The sequence below is a fragment of the Elephas maximus genome, chromosome 8, assembly GCF_024166365.1.
Source record: "Elephas maximus indicus isolate mEleMax1 chromosome 8, mEleMax1 primary haplotype, whole genome shotgun sequence".
NCBI lineage: Eukaryota > Metazoa > Chordata > Mammalia > Proboscidea > Elephantidae > Elephas > Elephas maximus.
The window spans coordinates 115699571-115720947 of NC_064826.1; the positions used below are offsets into that span (position 1 = coordinate 115699571).

The following is a 21377-nucleotide window of genomic DNA, read 5'->3' on the forward strand; positions in this document are numbered from 1 at the left end:
CCCTTCCTCCCTGTTTTCTTTCTTCATTCATTTATTCTGGTAAGCAAGCTCATGTGGAACAGGAAGCCAGCTTGTTGACACCAGAACCCATGTGAGAAAAGCATCAGATTAGGATTCGGGGCCAGTGTGAAGTAAGGGCTGGAGTACAGCAGCAATCCTGTGGAGTGAGGGTTTACACAAGGGGAACATCTGATTGGAGAGGTGGCCTGGAGGCCTTGGGAGATCAGCTACACACAGGAAGAATAGCAAGCAAGTCTACGTATTGAAGATAGTGGAAGTCGAGTTTCTCAGTATCACAGAATGAAGGTGCAAATAAGAGAAAAGGAAAAGCTAGATGAATCTTGTGTTATTGAACTGGAATTGAAGGTTCTATTTGGGGGTGAGGTCCTGGTTTCCAACATATATATACATAGGTAAATAAATATAATGGTAAATCTCAAGCTCTGTCCATGAAAGGGACTGAGAGCAGCAACAGCCAAGAATTAAAAGCATATCTAGTGAACAAGGCTTCTTGGAGAGAAGACTGACTCCAGGGCTGGGGCTGGAGAAGCACAAGATGAACTTGTCATCGGAAAGTAGAAGATGGAGGGACTTCCGGCCAACCTGGCACCATAAAGAGAAGCACCATGCCGTCTCTCCACAGCAAGGACCTGAAAAACTAAGTAAAACAGAGACAAATGTCATTCCTAGAACCTGAAGTGTCAAATGAAGAGATAAAGAACTCAGCCAAGCACCGAATGGAATACGAAACTGACAGAGGATAGAGAGCGAGGAGAGATATGTGCTGAAGGGTCCACCAGCTAACACAGCATGGATCTTCCATCTTGTACTCTTGTCGGGGATCAACAGACAGGGAGCACGGGAAAGTAGCTTTGTGGAACTCCCAGCAGGAGTTAGAGCACCTGGTAACAAGTGATACATGCTTTCCCATCCCCCATTCTCTCCCTGCTGCTCTACCTCTGAACTTCCTGGCCAGCTGCAGTGGCTCAGCCAGCCAGGAAGTGCAGCATGCATGCTGTTTGCATTCACCCCACCATGGTGGACAGGGAATACGGGAAAGCAGCTTCACGAAGTTCTCAACAGGAGACAGAGCACCTGGTAATGCTTTCCTAACCCAATTCTTCCTCCCTGTCCCCTTGGCCTCTTCTGCTTCCCACCAACCACAGTCTCTTGGCCAGGAGGCAACTGCTTTGGTCTCAGGCTGCTTGGATTTGCCATGCCCCACTGGCTGAGCCCCTGAGCTGATGTTGGTTCTTTCCATCTCTTTTGGTTTCTTCTGTACCTCCTCCCACATCCACCTCCTTTCTCTGGAACACCTGGCTCCATGTGCCATCTTTGCTTCTCCTTGAAAGGCTATGCAGCCACATTCAACTGGGAAACTACTCCCCCGGCCTGTGACACCACGCTGGTAGGAGCTCTGAGGCTTTTTTTCCCCTTGTTTTGCTTTGTTCTGTTTTGTTTTGCTTTATTTCTTTGTTATATTTTTCTTTTTGCAGCTTGGAAGCCCCTTCTCACTAGGCTGTACTGCATGGCTTAGGAGACACTCCCCCAATCTTTGCTGCCGCGTAGGTGGGATCCCCGGGGGCATTTCTTTCTCTTTTTTTTCCCCCCTTTCTTTTATTTTCTCCTTTCTCTCTCTTCTTCACTTTCTATCTTTCTCCACTTCTCAGTTCTCATCTCTCTACACTTATCTTCTTTTCCTGTCACCTGAATACTTGTCGCTATGTGACATCTATATCCCATCTAGCCAGTCTACACTGCACGGCTAGGGAGCCACTTCTCCAGTCTTAGCAGTCCCACCAGTGGAACTCTGGGACTCCAGGGGGTTTTCTTTTCTTTTCCAAATTTTTACCTAGTTTTCTTTCTTTTTCCCGCTTTTTTTTTCCTTTTTACTTTTCTCCATTTCTCATCTATCTACTCCAATGGCAAGCTCCCTTAGCACTTCTTTTTTCTTTGTTTGCTTGCTTGTTTTTGGCTCCTGTTTCTCTCTCCTCTCTCTCTTTTTCTCATGCCTCTATTAGCTCCACACATCACAACCTCCTTCCCTCTTTCCTGCCTACATGCAGCATTCACTGAGCATCATACCCCCGAGAAGCCCAGGTATGGCCTACTGGAACCTGCCCAGCACTGATTCCTGGCCCGCCCTATTGGCCCTAGTATGTGCCATAAACAACCCATCCCAGCCCCTCCCCTTCAGTTGGATCTGCCCTGCCACACCATAGCTGAAAGACTGGCCCTGCCTGTTGGACAAGGAGGTTAAAAGTACTGTGATTACACACAAGGAAACAACAAAGAATGCATACCCTGCCTACTCAGACATAACCAAATAAAATGAAAAAGTAGGATGAAACAAACAAATCTACAATCAAGAAATGAAGAAAATAACTACTGAATGTCCTGAAGACGGCAGACAATATCAAAACAGAAAAACAGGATAGGATGGTTCCAGTAGGTGTTCAAAATAAAACACCAGATGACCTTCCAGTAGAAGAAAAGCCAGTAGAACTACCTGATTGGGAATTCAAATCTCTAATATTTAGAGTAACATAAGAATTGAAGCAAAAAGCAGACAAAAATGAGAAAAAAATCAACAAATGTATGGAAAAGGCAGACAAATTCATGGAAAATACAGACAAAAAAAAATGGAACAATTCAGGAAAATAATACAGGAACAAAACACCAAAACAAATTCACAACTAGAAATCATTCAAAAACAACAATTAGAAATCCAAAAGATAAGCAACAAGATTTCAGAAACGAACAGTGTCATAGAAGGGCTAAGGAGCAGGTATGAAATGATGGAAGACAGAATCAGCAAAATTGAAGACAATTGCTTGGATACAACTCTGAGGAAAAACCAGAAAAAAGAATGAAGAAACCCTGAAAATTGTGTGGGATACAATCAAAAGCAAAAATTAGTAAGTGATCAGAGTTCCAGAACAGGGAGAGAAAATAGAAAACACAGAGAGGATCACTGAAGAATTGCTGACAGAAAATTTCCATAATACCATGAATGATGAAAAGCTGACCATCCAAGAAGCTCAACAAATTCAATATAGGATAGACCCCAAAAGAAAAACACCAAGGCATATCATCATCACACTCGCTAAAACCAAAGACAAAGAAAAAATCCTGCAAGCAGCTCAAGAAAAAAAAACGTCATGTACAGAGGAGAAACAATAAGACTAAGCTCTGATTATTCAGCAGAAACCATGCAGGCAAGAAAGCAATGGGATGACAAACATAAAACCTTGGAAGAAAAAAATTGCCAACCAAGAATAATATATCCTGCAAAACTTTTGTTCCAACATGATAGTGAAATTAGGACATTTTTGGTTTTTACATATTCCCTTAATTTCTGTTTATCTAAAAAAAAAAATTAAAAAAATAAGATAAAAAAGATAAACAGAAATTAAGGAAATATGTAAAAACCAAACCAAATTTACAAGAATTATTAAAGGGAGTCCGAATTGGTCTGAGAACAAACAACATAAGACCACAGCCTAAATCTAGGATGCAAGATTGTACCAGCCAGATACCAACCTAGGAAATGAACTCTCAAGGCCTATCCAAAACCAAAACAACTGCAACAGGGAACCAGAAAGGTTAATCTTAAATGATAACAATGTCAGAAAATAAAAAAAGGGAAAAAATAGTATAGATATGGAACTTTCTAATAGAGAGGAAGGCAAGGCGATATCAAGTAATAATAGACTGGTTCAAACCAAGGAAGATAAGGGTAAATTTCAAGGTAACCACAAAGAAAGTTAACAAACCTAGTCATCAAAATAAAGAAGAAAAACATAAAGTCTCAATAAAAATAAAATCTACAGAAACAAAAGAAATCCACAAACAAAAGGAACTCTGCACAGGAGAGTAAAAGGAACAAAGAAAATGTTAGCATCACAAAAAAAAATCACTACAAAATGACAGCAATAAACTCACACTTATCAATAATTACACTGAATGTAAATGGACTAAATACATCCAGAGTGACAGAATGGATTTAAAAAACAGGATCCATCAATATGCTGTCTACAAGAGACATACCTTAGAAACAAAGATGTAAATTTATTAAAAATCAAAGGATGGAAAAAAAAAATCAAGCAAATAACTACCAAAAAAGAGCAGGATTGGCAATGCTAATACTGTTTGATTCAGCAACCCCGCTCCTAGGAATACATCCTAGAGAAATAAGAGTCATCACATGAATAGATGTATGCACACCCATGTTCAATGCAACATCGTTTAGAACAGCAAAAAGATGGAAACAAACTAGATGCCCATTAACAGATGAATGGATAAACAAGCTATGGTACATATGCACAATGGAGTACTACACAATAATAAAGAGCAATGACGCATCTGTCAAGAATCTCATGACATTAACGAATCTGGAGGGCATTATGCTGAGTTCATAAGTCAATCACAAAAGGGCAAATATTGTATGAGCTCAGTACTATAAAACTCATGAAAAAGTTTACACACAAAAAGAAACAATCTTTGATGTTTATGAGGGGGGGTGGGGATGGAAAAACTAAATAGATAATAGATAAGTGGTAGCTTTGGTGAAGGGTAGGACAGTACACAATACTGGGGGAGCCAGCACAACTTGTCCAAGGCAAGGTCATATAAGCTCCACAGACACATTCAAACTCCCTGAGGGACTGAATTACTGGGCCAAGGGCAGTGGAGACCATGGTCTTGGGGAACATCTAACTCAATTGGCACAACATATTTCTAAAGAAAATGTTCTATTCTACTTTGGTGAGTAGTGTCTGGGGTCTTAAAAGCCTGAAAGTGCCCATCTAGGATATTCCACTGGTGTCACCCTTTCAGAAACAAGGAATAATGAAGAAAACTAAAGATACAAGGGAAAGATTAGTCCAAAGAACTAATGGGCCATATCTACCACGCCTCCACCAGACAGAGTCCAGTACAACTAGATGGTGCCTGGCTACCGCTACTGACTACTCAGACAAGGATCACAATAAAGGGTCCCAGACAGATTTGGAGAAAATTGTAGAACAAAATTCTAACTCAAAAAGAAAGACCAGACTTGCTGGCCTGACAGAGACTGTAGAAACCCCGAGAGTATGGCCCCCAGACACCCTTTCAGCTTAGTAATGAGGTCACTCCTGAGGTTCACACTTCAGCAAAGATTGAACAGTCCCATGGAACAAAACAAGACTAATGGGGCACACCAGCCCTCCCTGGGGCAGGGACTGGAAGGTAGGCGGGAACAGGAAAGTTGGTAATAGAGAACCCAGGGTTGAGAAGGGAGAGTGTTGACATGTTACAAGGTTGTTAACCAATGTCATACACCAACATGTGTACTGTTTTGATGATAAACTAGTTTATTCTCTAAACCTTCATCTAAAGTTCAATTAAAAAAAAAGTACAAGATGGAACATCTTGTTACAGAAAGTAAGAAAATGCTCAAAGAATGATGGGTGCATGTTAAAAGACACAGAAGTCAGCTTGAAGGAGTTCTCACTGGCTAAATCTGGTAAAATTCAAGGATCAAAATAAATAATGATTGTAATAGATTATAACTCCTTGAATGAAATAGGAAGCACAGGTCACTGTGATACAAAAAGTAAACGGTTGAACAGTAGGTTCTTCCTTACTGCAGAATTCCAAATAAAAAAGAATGAATGATGGAATTAGAAAATGTACCATTTTGCAATCATTTTGGTTTTTGTTAGTTGCCATTGTGTTGGCTCTGATTCATAAAGATCTTATACGTAACAGAACAAAATGTTGCCAAGTCCTGCACCATCTTCCTGACCACTGGTATGCTTGAGCCCATTGTTATGACTATTCTGTAATCCATCTCACTGAGGGTTTCCCTTATTCTCGTTGACCCTCTACTTTACCAAACATGATTAGTCTTTCCTGGTGATGTGTCCGAAGTAAGCAAACATCATAGTAATAATAAGTACAGGCAAGAAACATCAAAGGGTGCTGAAACTACTGGGCAAAAGTGGGATGAGGGCTGGGAATTTGCAGAGTATCAAAGTATGCCTTCAGAAAATCTTTAATAATAATGAGAAAAGTAAACTTTAGAGTAGGAAAACCCGGCAGATACCACTTCAACTGAGTGATCAAAGTCATCACCACCAGTAATGAGATAATCAGCATCTGTGCCACCTGGTAGGAAGCAATGAGAAGAACACAGTGACCCATCTATAATATTCCAGCCACAAATGTATAACCTGGTCTTCTCATGAGGAAACATTTATCATGAGGACAAATACACATGTGGGTTAATGGTACAAAAAGACTGTTCTGTAGTCTTCAAAAATATCCAGGTCACGAAAGTCAAGGAAAGACTGAGGAATTCTTTTGACCAGAGAATCATACAACTGAGTGCAACTCATAACTGTGGGTTGGATCATTTTACTATTAAGGACATAATTGGGGCAATGGTTGAAAACTGAATGAACAAAGACTATGCAGGAGTTCTTAGGAAAAATTTTTTTTTTTTTTTCTCTAAGAAAGCCCGGCCCTTATCTTCTTATTCTGGACTTGATTTTTTTTTTTTTTTTCATTTGATGTCCATGTTTTACCTGTTCTGCTATGTAGGATGGGGGAACCTGCATTCATGTACCCAGTGAACTGGTATCCAAGGCATTCTTCAGAGAGGGACAAAGGAAATCCACCACACAGAACTCAACAAACTGGATGGGAAGAAAATGACCACCTCACATTCCAGAACATTACCAAAAAGTTCAAAACTGTTAAAAATACTCAACTAAAATTCATTCATTTTCTTTAGGTCCAAATATTGGAGTAAATAGTGTAAACTCAAAAACTCTTTCCTGTCAAGTCAATTCTGACTCACAGCGACCCTATAGTATAGAGTAAAAGTGCCCCATAGGGTTTCCAAGGCTGTAATCTTTATGGGCGCATGTTGCCACATCTTCCTCTGAGGAATGTATTGCAGTTTAAAATGAAATCTGTTTTCTAGCCACAGAGCCAGAAAGTTAATTGGCAGGCCCGCCTCACCTACTGTAAAATCATCAGGCATAACACAGAGGAACAAAGAAAGAAGCACTCGTGGTGCTATAACAGCCATGTTAAGCTTGGATCAATAGAAGACACAAGAAAACAAAATCAATACTTGCCAAGTTTGAAGAGACAAAACTGGTTAAGACAGACATTTTATAGATTATAGCACATGAAAGTTTTTTAAAAGCACTTAATCTTTTTCCATTTTTATGTATCTTTCTCGAGCATATCCAAATATACTACAGTACAATGCTTTGTTAAATTCTATACCTGAAACAGAAAATATAGTTCAAATATTTTGCCTAGGGCAGACAACTTCCTTTTTTGTATCTGTGTATGTGAGGCAAAGAGTGAGAAAGAGAGAGATAAATGAGAACTAATTAATCAATACTTATCTAGCACCTATTGTGTCCAAAGCATGTACTAAAACTATGATGTGGGGATTATTGCAAGAAATTGGAGAACTATGTATAAAATTCATACTTTTCAGACATGTGAAAGAGCATTATATCTCAGAAAAAGTAACAAACCAGGTTGGGGGGAGACCTGGTGGCACAGTGGTTAAAAGTGTGACTGCTAAACAAAAGGTCAGCAGTTTGAATCCACCAACCGATCCTCAGAACCCCTATGGGACAGTTCTACTGTGTTCTATAGAGTTGCTATGAGTTGGAATTGACTTGACAGCAACGGGTTTGGTTTTTCTTGTTTTGAGATTGGGGGAAACCAGTTTTTATATGAAACCATAATTTTAAAAAATTAAAGGATAAAGTGAAGATGGTAAACTAATAACACATTATGTAACAAATCTAAACACCAGTTCAAGAAATTCTCCACAACACAAACGGTAAAGATCAAGAGTCAGACCTTTTGAATGGAAATATAAGACACAAGTGTGTGGCTACAGCATCCCCTTCAGTCCAAGCTCCAGGAGGGAAACAGGAAAGAAAAGAGGGACACAGGAGGGAGAAAAGAACAGCAGGCAGGAAGGAAGGAAAATTAGTAAGAAGAATACTGAAAATTCTTATTTGCATACACTATGTTGTTATAGGGTCGCTGTGAGTTGAAATCGACTTGATGGCAATGGGTTTTTTTGTTTGTTTGTTTATGCTGTTGTTCAGTGTGGTTAAGTCAGCTCATAGCAACCCCAGAACTAACTAAACACTACCCAGTCATGCGCCATCCTCACAATCATTGCTACTGGTACATTAGTTTGGCAAACACCTGGCTCAACAGGTCTGAGTGATGAACAGTAGAAAGGTAAAAGTTGGTGATTCCTAAAGGCACACCCTTTCCTTGACCAGAAAGCTCCCTGTAATGTTGCCCCCCAGATGCTATTGTTGTTGTTGCTAGGTGCCATCAAGATGGTTCCGACTCAGCAACCCTATGTACAACAGAACAAAACAATGCCCGGTCGTAGACAATCCTCATGATCATTGCTATGTTTGAGCCCATTGTTGCAGCCTCTGTGTCCATCCATCTTGTTGAGGATCTCCCACTTTTTCACTGACTGTCTAATTTACCATACATGATGTCCTTTTCGAGGGACTGACCCCTCCTAATAACACACTCAAAGTACTTGAGACAAAGTCTCACAATCTTTGCTTCTAAAGAGCAACCTGGCTGTACTTTTTCCAAAACAGATGTGTTCCTTTTTCTGGCAGTCCAGGGTATATTCAATATTCTTTGCCAACACCATAATTCGAATTCTTCTTTGGTCTTCCTTATGCATTGTCCAGATTTCACATGCATATGAGGCAATTGGAAATACCATGGGAAAAAATGGGCAAAGGATATGAACATACACTTCACCGGAGAAGACATTCAGACAGCTAACAGATGCGTGAAGATATGCTCAGGATCATTAGCCATTAAAAAAAAAAAAACCCGCTGCCATTAGAGAAATGCAAATCAAACTACAATGAGATACCATCTCACCCCAACAAGGCTGCCACTAATCCAAAAAACACAAAACAATAAATGTTGAAGAGGTTGTGGAGAGGCTGGAACACTTACACACTGCTGGTGGGAATGTAAAATGGCACAACCACTTTGGAAATCAATTTGGCACTTCCTTAAAAATCTAGAAAGAGAAGTACCATATGATACAGCAATCCCACTCCCTGGAATATATCCTAGAGAAATAAGAGCCATCACACAAATAGATATATGCACACATGTGTTCATTGCACCACTGTTAACAATAGCAAAAAGATGGAAATAACCTAGGTGCCCATCAACAGACGAATGGATAAAAAAATTATGGTATATACACACAACGGACTACTATGCAACGATAAAGAACAATGATGAATCCATGAACTATCTCACAACATGAATGAATCTGGAGGGCATTATGCTGAGTGAAATTAGTTGCAAAAGGAAAATATTGTACGAGACCACTATTATAAGACCTCAAGAAAAGTTTTAAACACAGAAGAAAACATTCTCTGATGGTTATGAGGGTGAGGAGAGGAATTCACTAACTAGATAGTAGACAAGAATCGTCTTAGGTGAACGGAATGACAACATGCAATACAGAGGAAGTGAGCACAACTGCACTAAACCAAAAGCTAAGAAGTTCCCTGAACACAACCAAACACTTTGAAGGGCAGAATAGCTGGGACTGGGATCTGGGGACCACGGTTTCAGGGGACATCGAGGCCAATTGACACAACAAAGTTTATTAAGAAAATGTTCTGCATCCCACTTTGGTGAGTGGTGTCTGGGGTCTTAAAAACTTCCGAGCAGCTATCTAAAACGCATCATCTGATCTCAACCCACTTGGAGAAAAGGAGAACTGAGAACACCAAAGACACAAGTAAAATATTAGCCCAAGAGAAAAAAGGACCACATAAACCAGAGATTCCATCAGCCTGAGACCAGAAGATCTAGATGGTGCCTGGCTACCACCAATGACCACCTTGACAGGGAACACAGCAGAGAGTCCCTAACAGAGTGGGAGAAAAGTGTGGAGCAGAGCTCAAATTCATATAAAAAGACCAGAATTAATGGTCTGAATGAGACTGGAGGAACCCCCAAAGCCATAGCCCCTGGACACTCTTGTTAACCCAGAACTAAAATCATTCCGGAAGCCCACTCTTCAGGCATAGATTAGACTGGACTATAAAACATAAAATAATACTCATGAAGAGTGTGCTTCTTAGTCCAAGCAGATACACAAGACCAAATGGCAGCTCCTGTCCAGAGGCAGGATGAGAAGGCAGAAAGGGACAGGAGCTGGTTGGATGGACACGGGAAACCCATGTATATAGGGATTGCAACCACTGTCACATAAAAATTTTTTTTAAAAGTGTATAAATTTTGTATGAGAAATTAACTTGAGCTGTAAACTTTCCCCTAAAAGACAATAAAAAAAGAAGAAAATACCATGGCTTGGGTCAGATGCACCTTAGACCTCAAAGTGACATCTTTGCTATTTAACACTTTAAAGAGGTCTTTTGCAGCAGCTTTGCCCAATGCAACACTCGTTTGATTTCTTGACTGCTGCTTCCATGTGCGTTCATTGTGAATTCAAGTAAAATGATATCCTTGACAACTTCAATGCTTTCTCAGTTTACTGAAGTTTTACCCCATGTTTATTTCTAAGAGTTTTAATATTTTAGTTTTTATATTTTGATCATTGATCTCTGTATGAGTTATTTTTTGTATATGGTGTGAGGTATGGGTCCAACTTCTTTCTTTTGCATGTGGAGGTCCAGTTATCCTGGTACCATTTGCTGAAGAGACTATTCTTTTCCCTCATTGAATAAACTTGAAGCCCTTGTTCAAAGCAATTAATTTTTAATAGAAGTTTTTTTTTTTCCCTTTTATCATTTTTATGGTTAGTCTAAAAAATACCTGGCAATTTTTCTGTGTTAGTGAAAAGCTAAGGCCAACAAATAGAAATTTCTTATACCTAGATCAAAATCTATCAAACATTGGTTGGATAACCTCTTTCCATAGATATTTTACAAGAGATTTATCAAATGGTTAGAATTTGAATTAACTGATGGATTTCTAACTGTGCTTCTCAGGGGCCTTTATTACCTGAGATTCCTTTTCCTACCACAAGACAGACTATAGAATGGGATCCAGTCTCTCCAGCTTCTCTTTCAATAGCTTACCCTGAATGTAAGAATATGATGTCTTCACTTTGGGACTTTGTTGAAAATTGCTGGTGAGAAGCAAGTCAGGGAAACCAAGAGTAAAAGTGTGTTGGAGACTAAGACTCTGAAATCCCATAAAGTAATTATAGCTATTATTGCTGGTCTGAAGTTTTTTTTTTTTTTTTTTTAATAGACCTAAAGAACATCCCAAGGAATTCCTGTTCTCTTTATTTCCTTGGAAACCCTGGTGGTGTAGAGGTTAAGTGCTACGGCTGCTAACCAAAGAGTTGGCAGTTCAAATTCCCCAGGTGCTCCTTGGAAACTCTGTGTGGCAGTTCTACTCTGTCCTAGAGGTTCACCACGAGTCGGAATCAACTCAACGACACTGGGTTTGGTTTTTTTGGTTTCTATTTCCTTAGATTGAAATTTCTTATACTTTGCCTCTTCTTCAGATCTCAGTCAGTTCTAATATAGGTTCCAAAAGCCACTTCATTCTTGCAGACTCTCCATGCAAACACCTGACTTCAAGCAAAGCTGGACAAGAAACGTAGAGGGACTGTCAGCCCCTGTACACCCCTACTCCCAGCAAGGCAGTTCACCTCCAGATATTTCCTCTTTGGCCTGATAACAGGGAGCAGTACTATGAGTTATCCAAATGAGCTATCTCAGGAGAATGATTTCTGCCTTTTGATATGAAAGCTTTAAGAAATAATTCTAATTCAATAAGAATTTACTTGTCTTGCCTGTTAACTAATAAGTAAAAATTTGCAAAAACTGTAATAGGAACTGAAGTCACATTGCTTTATGTTTCTTACTGATTCCTGTAGCTCTTATGCTGAAAATGCATATCCCAGAGTTAGTTGTTAGTTGCCGCTGAAATTGCTCTGACTCATGGTCACCTCATGTATCACAGAACAGAGTGTTGCCTGGTCCTGAATCATCTTTTTGTTGGTGTTTTTGAGTCCATTGTTGTGGCTACTGTGTCAATCCATATCACTGAGAGTTTTCCTCGACTTTGTTGGCCCTCTACTTTATCCAAAATCATATCCTTTCCAGTGATTGGTCACTCCTTATAACATGTCCAAAGTAAGTAAGTTGAAGTCTCAGACAGTATTCTCTTATCTCTAGAGTTTTTATTGGCTAATTTTTGGAATTCAATCTCCAGGCCTTTCTTGCTAATTTGCCTTAGTCTGGAAGCTCCACTGAAACTTGTCCACCATGGGTGACCCTGCTGGTATTTGAAATACTGGTGGCATAGCTTCTAGCACCATAGCAACATGCAAGCCACTGCAGTATGACAAACTGACATACAGGTAGTGGAACTTCATAACATGTTGCAAGAATAAACAGTGTTTTTGGAAAGGAGTTTTACTGTCAGTTTATCAAGGAAGCTTTGTTATTATTTCATGTTGGATTTACTTGCTGACAACTATTACTTCATTTTCAAAGAGTTCTCTAATTTGTAAAATAAAGGAATTAAGTTAAAAAAATCAAAGCATTCAATACTTTCTAATCAGAAAAAAAATTCTCCCAATTTTACCTTTTTCTTCCCCCTCTTGGATATGCTGAATTTAATTGGACACAGTCACTCTAACAAGCTTTCAGCAACTTTTAATATGATTTCTTGTTTTATATTAAGTTACAGTAGTAGTTTCTTACTGATAAAAAATAAATTTCCACTGAATTTAAATTAGTGGTACACAAGGTAAGCAGTCTGATTTCAAAGGTCATGAGAATTTTCTCTGGTGTACTAGTAAAAAAAAATTTTTTTTTCCACATACATGGTATATAATTAAATTTAAGAAAAATATAATGATTTTATCATCTTTCCCCAAATAGATTTATATAGCCTAGTCTGTTATTATCATTTTTTTTTTCCCCTCACCACTAGGTGAGTCTTTGGTTCATCTCTATGAGAATCTTAAGAGGTGTGGGTTAAAATCTAGATTCTTGGGCCAGTCACTCGACGAAGTGAATGAGAATCTACAGAAAGTAGCACCCAGGATTCTGAATTTTTAGTAAGCTTCCTGGATAGTCCTTCAGCACACCAATCACCAATGTGGAATTCAATCTACAGGACCCTAATTTTAAAGGATAAAGAATATTCTTTCAAAAACATACATTGTTATTTATTTAACAGCTCTCCTACAATTGAACATTTATATTGTTTGTAGTATTTTTCCATCTTAGCTTATTGATTTGATGGACATTATTGTTTATATACATATTACGTCTATTATCTCCAAAAGTATACTCAAAACTAAAATTAATCAAAAGCAAATGAAAACAAACAACAAATATTTCTCACAAGTGTGATGAATGGATAATATATTTAATACATAAATGGTTCGTACAAATAAAGAAAACCATAAACACCCCAATGGAAAATCAGACAAAAAGCTTGAATATCCAGTATACTGAAGACCTCCCTCCTGAATCCTGGATTCATTTGACATCTCTTCGTGTCTAATGAGCATCTCAAACTTCAGTCTTATCTACTAACTCTAACTTCCACCCTCTCATGAGGTGGAAGCTCAACCATCATCCACTGTTTACTCCTACATGTTCTCTGAAAGTCCTCCTTAATTCCCTTTTCTCTAATACTGATCATTTAATTTATTAAAACACCCTCTGAGTCCACTACCAAAGTCAATTTTGAATCTGTCAGCTTTCTTCTTTCTCCAGTGTCACCAGTAGTCTTTAACTGTTTACCACTTTTCCACCTTGTGCTCTTTGAATCCTTCCTCCGCTCCACAGCCAGAGTGCTCTTTCTAAAATTTATATCAGAGCATGTCATCCTCGGGGGAAACTGTCCCACCTCCTCCCCATAGTTCTTGGAGAAGGGAAAGAGTCCTCATCAGGACTGACAGCACTTGGTGTCACCTGGCCCCATCACCTTCACCCTTCCACTTCCCCACTCCCTCCAAGACATGAATGTCTTCTCTTTTTCTTAGGCACTTTAAGCACTGTCTACATCTGAGCCTTTGTACCTGCTCCCTCTGACCGTCACCCACTCTACCCAGTTCTCCCCATTGCTGGATGCTTCCATTTTCAGGTTTCAACTTCAGATGATCTCCTCTGAGAGACCTACTGTGAGCACTCTCCTTCTACATCCAACTTGTCTAGTCACTCCCTCCCTCTTCAGTGGTTAATTTTCCTCATAGCATTTACCTCAGCCTACAATTAGTAGGCAAACCTGTTTAATTCCACCACTCATCTCTCAGTTTGTCATACTGTGGTGGCTTGCATTTTGCTGTGATGCTGGAAGCTATGCCAATGGTATTTCAAATACCAGCAGGGTCGCCTAGGGTGGACAGATTTCAGCAGAGCTTCTAGACTAAGACAGACTGGGAAGAAGAACCTGGCAATCTACTTCTGAATAAAATGCCCAGTGAAAACCTTATGAATAGCAGCAGAACATTGCCTGATATAGTGCCAAAAGATGAGACTTATGTTGGAAGGCACTCAAAATACTGCTAGGGAAGAGCTGCCTTCTCAAAATAGAATCAGCGTTATTGACGTGGATGGAGTCAAGCTTTCAGAGCCTTCATTTGCTGATATGGCGGGACTCAATATTAGAAGAAACAGCTGCGAACATATATTAATAATTGGAATGAGGAATATATGAAGTATGAATCAAGGAAAATTGGATGTTGTCCAAAATGAAATGCAAGGCTTGAAGATTGATATCCTAGGCATTACTGAGCTGAAGTGAGCTGGTATTGGCCATTTTGAACTGGAGAATAATATGGCCCATGATGCCAGAAACAACAAATTGAAGAGGAACAGGATCATATTCATTGTCAAAAAGAACATTTCAAGATCTATCCTGAAATACAACCCTGTCAGTGATAAAATAATATCTGTACACCTACAAAGAAGACTTAATTGAGCTCAAGAGGAACCAGTATATGGGTCAAGAGACAATCGTTGGGACAGAACAACGGGATACTGCATGGTTTAAAGTCAAGAAAGGTGTGTGTCATGGTTGTATCCTTTCACCATACCTATTCAATCTGTATGTTGAGCAAATAATGTGAAAAGCTGGACTATATGAAGAACAATGGGGCATCAAGATGAGAGGAAGACTCATTAACAACCTGCGTTACGCAGATGACACAACTTTGCTTGCTGAATGTGAAGAGGACTTGAAGCACTTACTAATGAAGATCAAAGACCACAGCCTTCAGTATGGATTGCACCTCAACATAAAGAAAACAAAAATCCTCACAACTGGACCAATAAGCAACATCATGATAAGCGGAGAAAAGATTGACGTTGTCAAGGATTTCATTTTACTTGGATCCACAATCAACACCCACAGAAGCAGCAGTCAAGAAATAAAAAGACACATTGTATTGGGCAAATCTGCTGCAAAGGACCTCTTTAAAGTGTTGAAAAGCAAAGATGTCACCTTGAAGACTAAGGTGCGCCTGACCCAAGCCATGGTATTTTCAATCACATCATATGCGTGTGAAAACTGGACAAAGAAAAAAAGACTGAGGAATTGATGCCTTTGAATTGTGGCATTAGCAAAGAACACTGACTATACCAGGGACTGCCAAAAGAATGAACAAATCTGTCTTAGAAGAAGTACAACTATAATGCTCCTTAGACCAAGGATGGCGAGATTACATCTCACGTACTTTGTCAGAAGGGCTCAGTCCCTGGAGAAGGACATGATGCTTGGTAAAGTACAGAGCCAGTGGAAAAGAGGAAGACCTTCAACGAGATGGACTGACACAGTGGCTACAACAATGGGCTCAAGCATAACAACAATTGTAAGGATGGCGCAGGACCAGGGCAGTGTTTCATTCTGTGGTACATAGGGTCGCTATGAGTTGGAACCAACTCAACAGCACTTAACAACAAGAAGAAGGAAGACCAGTTAATATAATATTATTCAAATTTATGCACCAAACACTATTGCCAAAGACAAAGAAATTGAAGATGTTTACCCACTTCTGCAGTCTGAAATTAATCAAACATGCAATGACTGATAATTACTGGTGACTGGAATGCAAGAGTTGTAAGCAAAGAAAAAGGACCAGTAGTCGGAAAATATGGCCTTGGTGATAGAAACAACACGGGAGATCGCATGGCAGAATTTTGCAACACCAACAATTTATTCGTTGGAAGTGCGTTTTTCAACAATATAAACAATGACTATACATGCAGACCTTGCTGGATGGAATACACAGGGATCAAATCGACTGCATGTGTGGAAAGAGAAGACAGAGAAACTCAATATCATCAGTCTGAACAAGGCCAGGGGCCGCTGCCCAAAAAGACCATCAATTGCTCATATGTAAGTTCAAAATGAAGCTGAAGAAAATTTAAACAAGCCCATGAGAGCCAAAGTACAACCTTGAATATATCCCAATTGAATTTAGAGACCATTTGAAAAATAGATTTGATACATTGAACACTAATGACCGAAGACAAGACAAGTTGTGGGATGATGCCGAGGACATCATACATGAAGAAAGCAAAAGATCATTAAAAACAGAGAAAAGAAAAAGACCAAAATGAATGTCAGAAGAGACTCTGAAACTTGCTTTTGAATGTAGAGTAGCTAAAGCTAAAGGAAAAAATCATGAAGTAAAAGAGCTGAACAGAAGATTTCAAATGGTAGCTCAAGAAGACAAAGCAAAGTATTGTAATGAAATGTGCAAAGATCAGGCGTTAAAAAACCAAAAGAGAAGAACACAGCTGACCTCTCTCAAGCTGATACAACTGAAGAAAAAATTCAAGACTTCAAGTCATAATACTGAAGAATTTTATGGGCAAAAAATTGAACAACTCAAAAAGTATTAAAAGCAGATGGAAAGAATACATGGAGTCACTGTACCAAAAAGAATTGGCTGACATTGAACCATTTCAAGAGGTAGCATACGACCAAGAACCAATGGTGCTGAAGGAAGAAATCCAAGCTGCACTGAAGGTGCGCTTAACTGTGTACTTGTTGAACATAGAATAAGAGGCAGTTGTTTGAAATGAACAAGTGGATACAAAAAAAGTGGATACAGCATGGTTTAAAATCAGAAAAGGTGCGTATCAGGGTTGTATCCTTTCTCCATACTTATTCTATTTTTATGCTGAGCAAACAATTTGAGAAGCTGAGCTATATGAAAAGAAAGCAGCATCAGGATTGGAGGGAGATTCATTAACAACTTTTGATATGCAGATGACACAAACTTGTTTGCTGAAAGCAAAGAGGATTTGATGCACTTACTGATGAATGTCAAAGACTATAGTCTTCAGGATGGATTACGCCTTAACATAAAGAAAATAAAAATCCTCACAAATGTACCGATAAGCAACATCACAACAAATGTAGAAGTTGTCAAGGTTTTCATTTTACTTATATCTACAGTCAATGACCATGGGAACAGCAGTCAAGAAATCAAATGACATTGCTTTTGTGGAAGACTTCTTGAAAGTGTTAAAAAGCAAAGATGTCACCTTGAGGACTAAGTGGCGCCTGTCTCAAGCTATAGTATTTTCAACTCCCTGCATGTGAAAGCTGGATAAAGAATAAGGAAATGAATAAAGAAGACATACACTATAGTAAACCTCTCCCTAAGTGTGCATTTTTCCTTGAGGTAATATTTATTGGACATATAAAGCATTATGTTTGACAAAACATTTAAAAGCTAAACATCCATCCAGGAAATAAAGACCCACCTCACCTTTTTTTTTTTCTGTGATGTCTAAATTCATAACACACACAGGCCAAGCATTCTACTAAATTTCACTATACCCGATGATGAAAATTAAAAGGATTCCTGAAGTTTCTTACTTTATTAGCAACAGAAAAAATGCCACTTGCATAAAAGTAGCACTTGTTCTTTCTGCCAAAAATATATTTAATTATAAATAAATATGTGTGTGTGTGTGTGTGTGTGTAAACACTCATTTCTATTTTGACTCATAGATTCCACAGGGTCTTCCCCACCACTCTGAAAGCCCAATGAGCTGATGAACATGTTCAGTTTATCCATACATGACATCATATAACTAGTAAATGACCTGATTAGCCTGATTAACAATTAAAGAGAGACACTAAAATAACAAGCCTGTATTTTGTTGGCAATAACCTCTCCTTTCAATCCAAAGGAAATTATTTTATTTTTCCTTTCCAAGTGGCTCAGGATGGTGAAATAACTCTCAAAAGAAACACCTCTTTACACCTGCAGGGAAATTGTGATTCGTCCCAGCTGGAAGCTCCCAACTATCCAAATTACTAGATTTCAGGCTAATATTTCGACTCGTTATCCACACTTCAGAAGACAGTGACAACTGGTGTCTGACAAATCTGCATCCAACACAGCACTTTAATTTGCTGCAGGCACTGTGACCCCACATCCCTAGAGAATTACAAAGCTTTCTTCGCTCTCACAACCAAGGGAGGTAGGGCATGGGGAATTCACTGTGGCATCTACGTTGGCACAAGGAAGATGTTACTTGACAAAAGTCCCTGGAGGAAAGGTGTCTTTTGCTGGAGCACAGATGTTACCAAAGTTATTACAACAATTTTAGCACACCTGACTTAATAAGAGTCACTACCATTTTTGACTGCTTTGTTCTAGGCATTTATCTATTATTAAGTGATTTATCCAAATTCTTAGAGCTTGTGAAGGACAAAGAAAGATTTGAATCTAGAGAAGCCTGGGACAAAAGTTCATGCCCTTTCCACTATAATGTGCTATTCCCATAAGCTAGACACATCTTTGGAAATGACCTGCAGAGCATTTAGGAAACATTTATTAAACACTAGGGCCAAGAAGGTGCTTGGTGCTACCAAGTAGAGGTAAGTGGAGGTGAATGGAGAACAGATGGACTAACGGTACTCAGCTTCTGTGGAAGAGGCACAGATGACACACAGTAGCAGTTTTAAGAAGTGTCAGGAAGGAAACCTACCCAGTGCAGCGAGAGAGGATGGGGGACTGAACTGAATCGAGACAGGAGAATCAGGGACTGCCTTTCTACGGAGAGGACATTCATGCCAAGACTTGAAGAATGAAAGTAGAAAATAGGAAGCCAAAGCAGAAGATACCTGCAACCCTGCATTCTTTGGCTCTAGACAAAGCTCATATCCATTGTTTATGCATATTAGGTAGTTCTTTGTTCGTCTCTGTGCACCCCAACTTGCACTATTAAAAAGGATGGGGCAAAAAAAAAAAAAAAAGGATGGGGCAAGGGTTGTGGGAATTGGTGTATTCCCTCTGTCCATGGTGGTTGATGGAAAACAGAGCATCATCCATAAGGCACAGTCACATTTACAGAACTCAGCTCACTCTCAGAAAACTAGGTTCAAACTCTGTCGTTGATAAGCTATGCAATTTTGGGTTAAAAGGTAGTTTATTTGAGCCTCAGTTTTTGAAACCTTAAGATAGAAATAATGATAAGTTATAGAGTTGTGGGAATCAAAAAAATTACATATTAAAGTGTTGTATAATGTTATAATTTTTTTTTAATGTTTTACAACATTTTATGACCATTTACTCCAGACAAAAGTTGTAATGGCAGCTATCTACTGTGGTACTACACTGATTTACCACACAAGTTTGGCTTTCCTCTCTCCTATCATTAAATCAGTGATATGCATTCAGTCCCAAATCTATTCCAAAAAAAAGGTAAATGTTCAGATTCTTAATTCTTTAAAGTTTGTACATATCAACCTTTTAATATTATTGTTTCAGATGTTTGGTGTCAACTATTAATTTAAAAAATGATCAGGCACTATTAAGTTATTGTTAGCTGCCACTGAGACAATTCTGACTCATGATGCCCCATACATGTCAGAGTAGAACCGCTCCATAGGGTTTTCACGGCAGTGATTTTGGAAGCAGATCGCCCGACATGTCTTCTGAGACACCTCTGGGTGGGTTTAAACCACAAAACTTTCAGCTAGTAGTCAAGTTCTTCCACTTGCAACAGCCAGGGACTATACACAACACATGTGCACACACATGCACACACACACACTTGCACACACATATATGTAGACATATACATATTTTTTTCTTTGAAGAACAATAGTCACCTGTCAAGCATATTAAATTCAGTTATTGGCTTACTCTGTGCCTGACACCAAGCAGAACTTGAAAATAAATAAAACCGTACTCTTCCTTATTTCCCCTTCCACATTGTCTTTAGCCACATCTCTTAATTAATGTAAAATGGCAGAGAAACCATATATCATGAAAGAATGCTGAAGTAACCCCATTACCTCCTCTAATGTGGTGTCTGAAATCCCATAGCCTGTCAGATGAAGGTGGTGTAGATTCTGGTCCAGAGCCTGAAAGAGCCCTTTGAAGCTGGCCTTGTCTGCGTCATTTGGAAGAGCATATGCAAGCTCATTCCCACTGCTTGCTTTAAGAGCTGCCTGGGGAATATAGATCTGTATCAAAGATGTAACACGGGCTATGTCCTTCAGATCGTGGATCTCCAGAACAGAAGGCTATAAAAAAAGAGAGAGAGAAAAAAAAAAAGTAAGGAATATAAATCCAAATATGCATCAGTTGATTTCATATATATCCATAAGCAAATTATTTTTGAAATTTCATTTCAAAGCAGAAAAATCAGGAAATATCATTTAAGTGACAGGTATTTCAATGATACATTGTATTTCTTCCTTTTTTAGTATAAATTTATGGTGATAAACCTGTTGAGTCCAAATCCACATCCCCTCTGTGGTTACTGGGCATATTATGCCTGGGAGCTCTAGAATCCTGAGGTGCTGAGGACCCCTGCAAGAGTCATGAGAAGACTCTGTGCCTAATACCTGGACCACCAGGATACAGGACTGATACCTTCTGAAAGGGAGGCAGGGATTCCCAACCACGGAAGAACTATTATGGATTGAATTGTGCCCCCAAAATATGTGGTGAAATCCTAACTCCTGTACCTGTAAGCAAGACCCTGTTGAGAAATAAGGGTTTTCTTTTGTTATGTTAATGATATCATAGCAGAGTAGGGTGGGTCCTAAATCGAATCACTTCTGAGTTATAAAAAGAGGAGAATGCACACAGAGACACACACAGGAGTACCAGGAAGACAGATGATGGAGACAGATGCACTTATGAGGACCTCTGGCAGCTCCAAGAAGCTGAAATAGACAAGGAAGGACCTGCCCCTACAGCCACACTGTGAATTTGGACTTCTAGCCTCCTGAACTGTGAGAAAATAAATTCCTTTCTTTAAGTCACTTAGTTACAGTATCTTTTGTTATGGCAACACTAAGTAAGTGCG

The 21377-nt window shown here is 39.1% G+C and overlaps 1 protein-coding gene across 1 annotated transcript in view; it reads right to left on the reverse strand.

The window, feature by feature from the left end:
- ABCA13 (ATP binding cassette subfamily A member 13) overlaps nucleotides 1–21377 on the reverse strand; it is a 570776-nt gene that overhangs the window by 239047 nt on the left and 310352 nt on the right. The window contains 1 exon segment of the mRNA XM_049894281.1: nucleotides 20356–20586. Coding sequence (XP_049750238.1) covers nucleotides 20356–20586 — 231 coding nt within the window.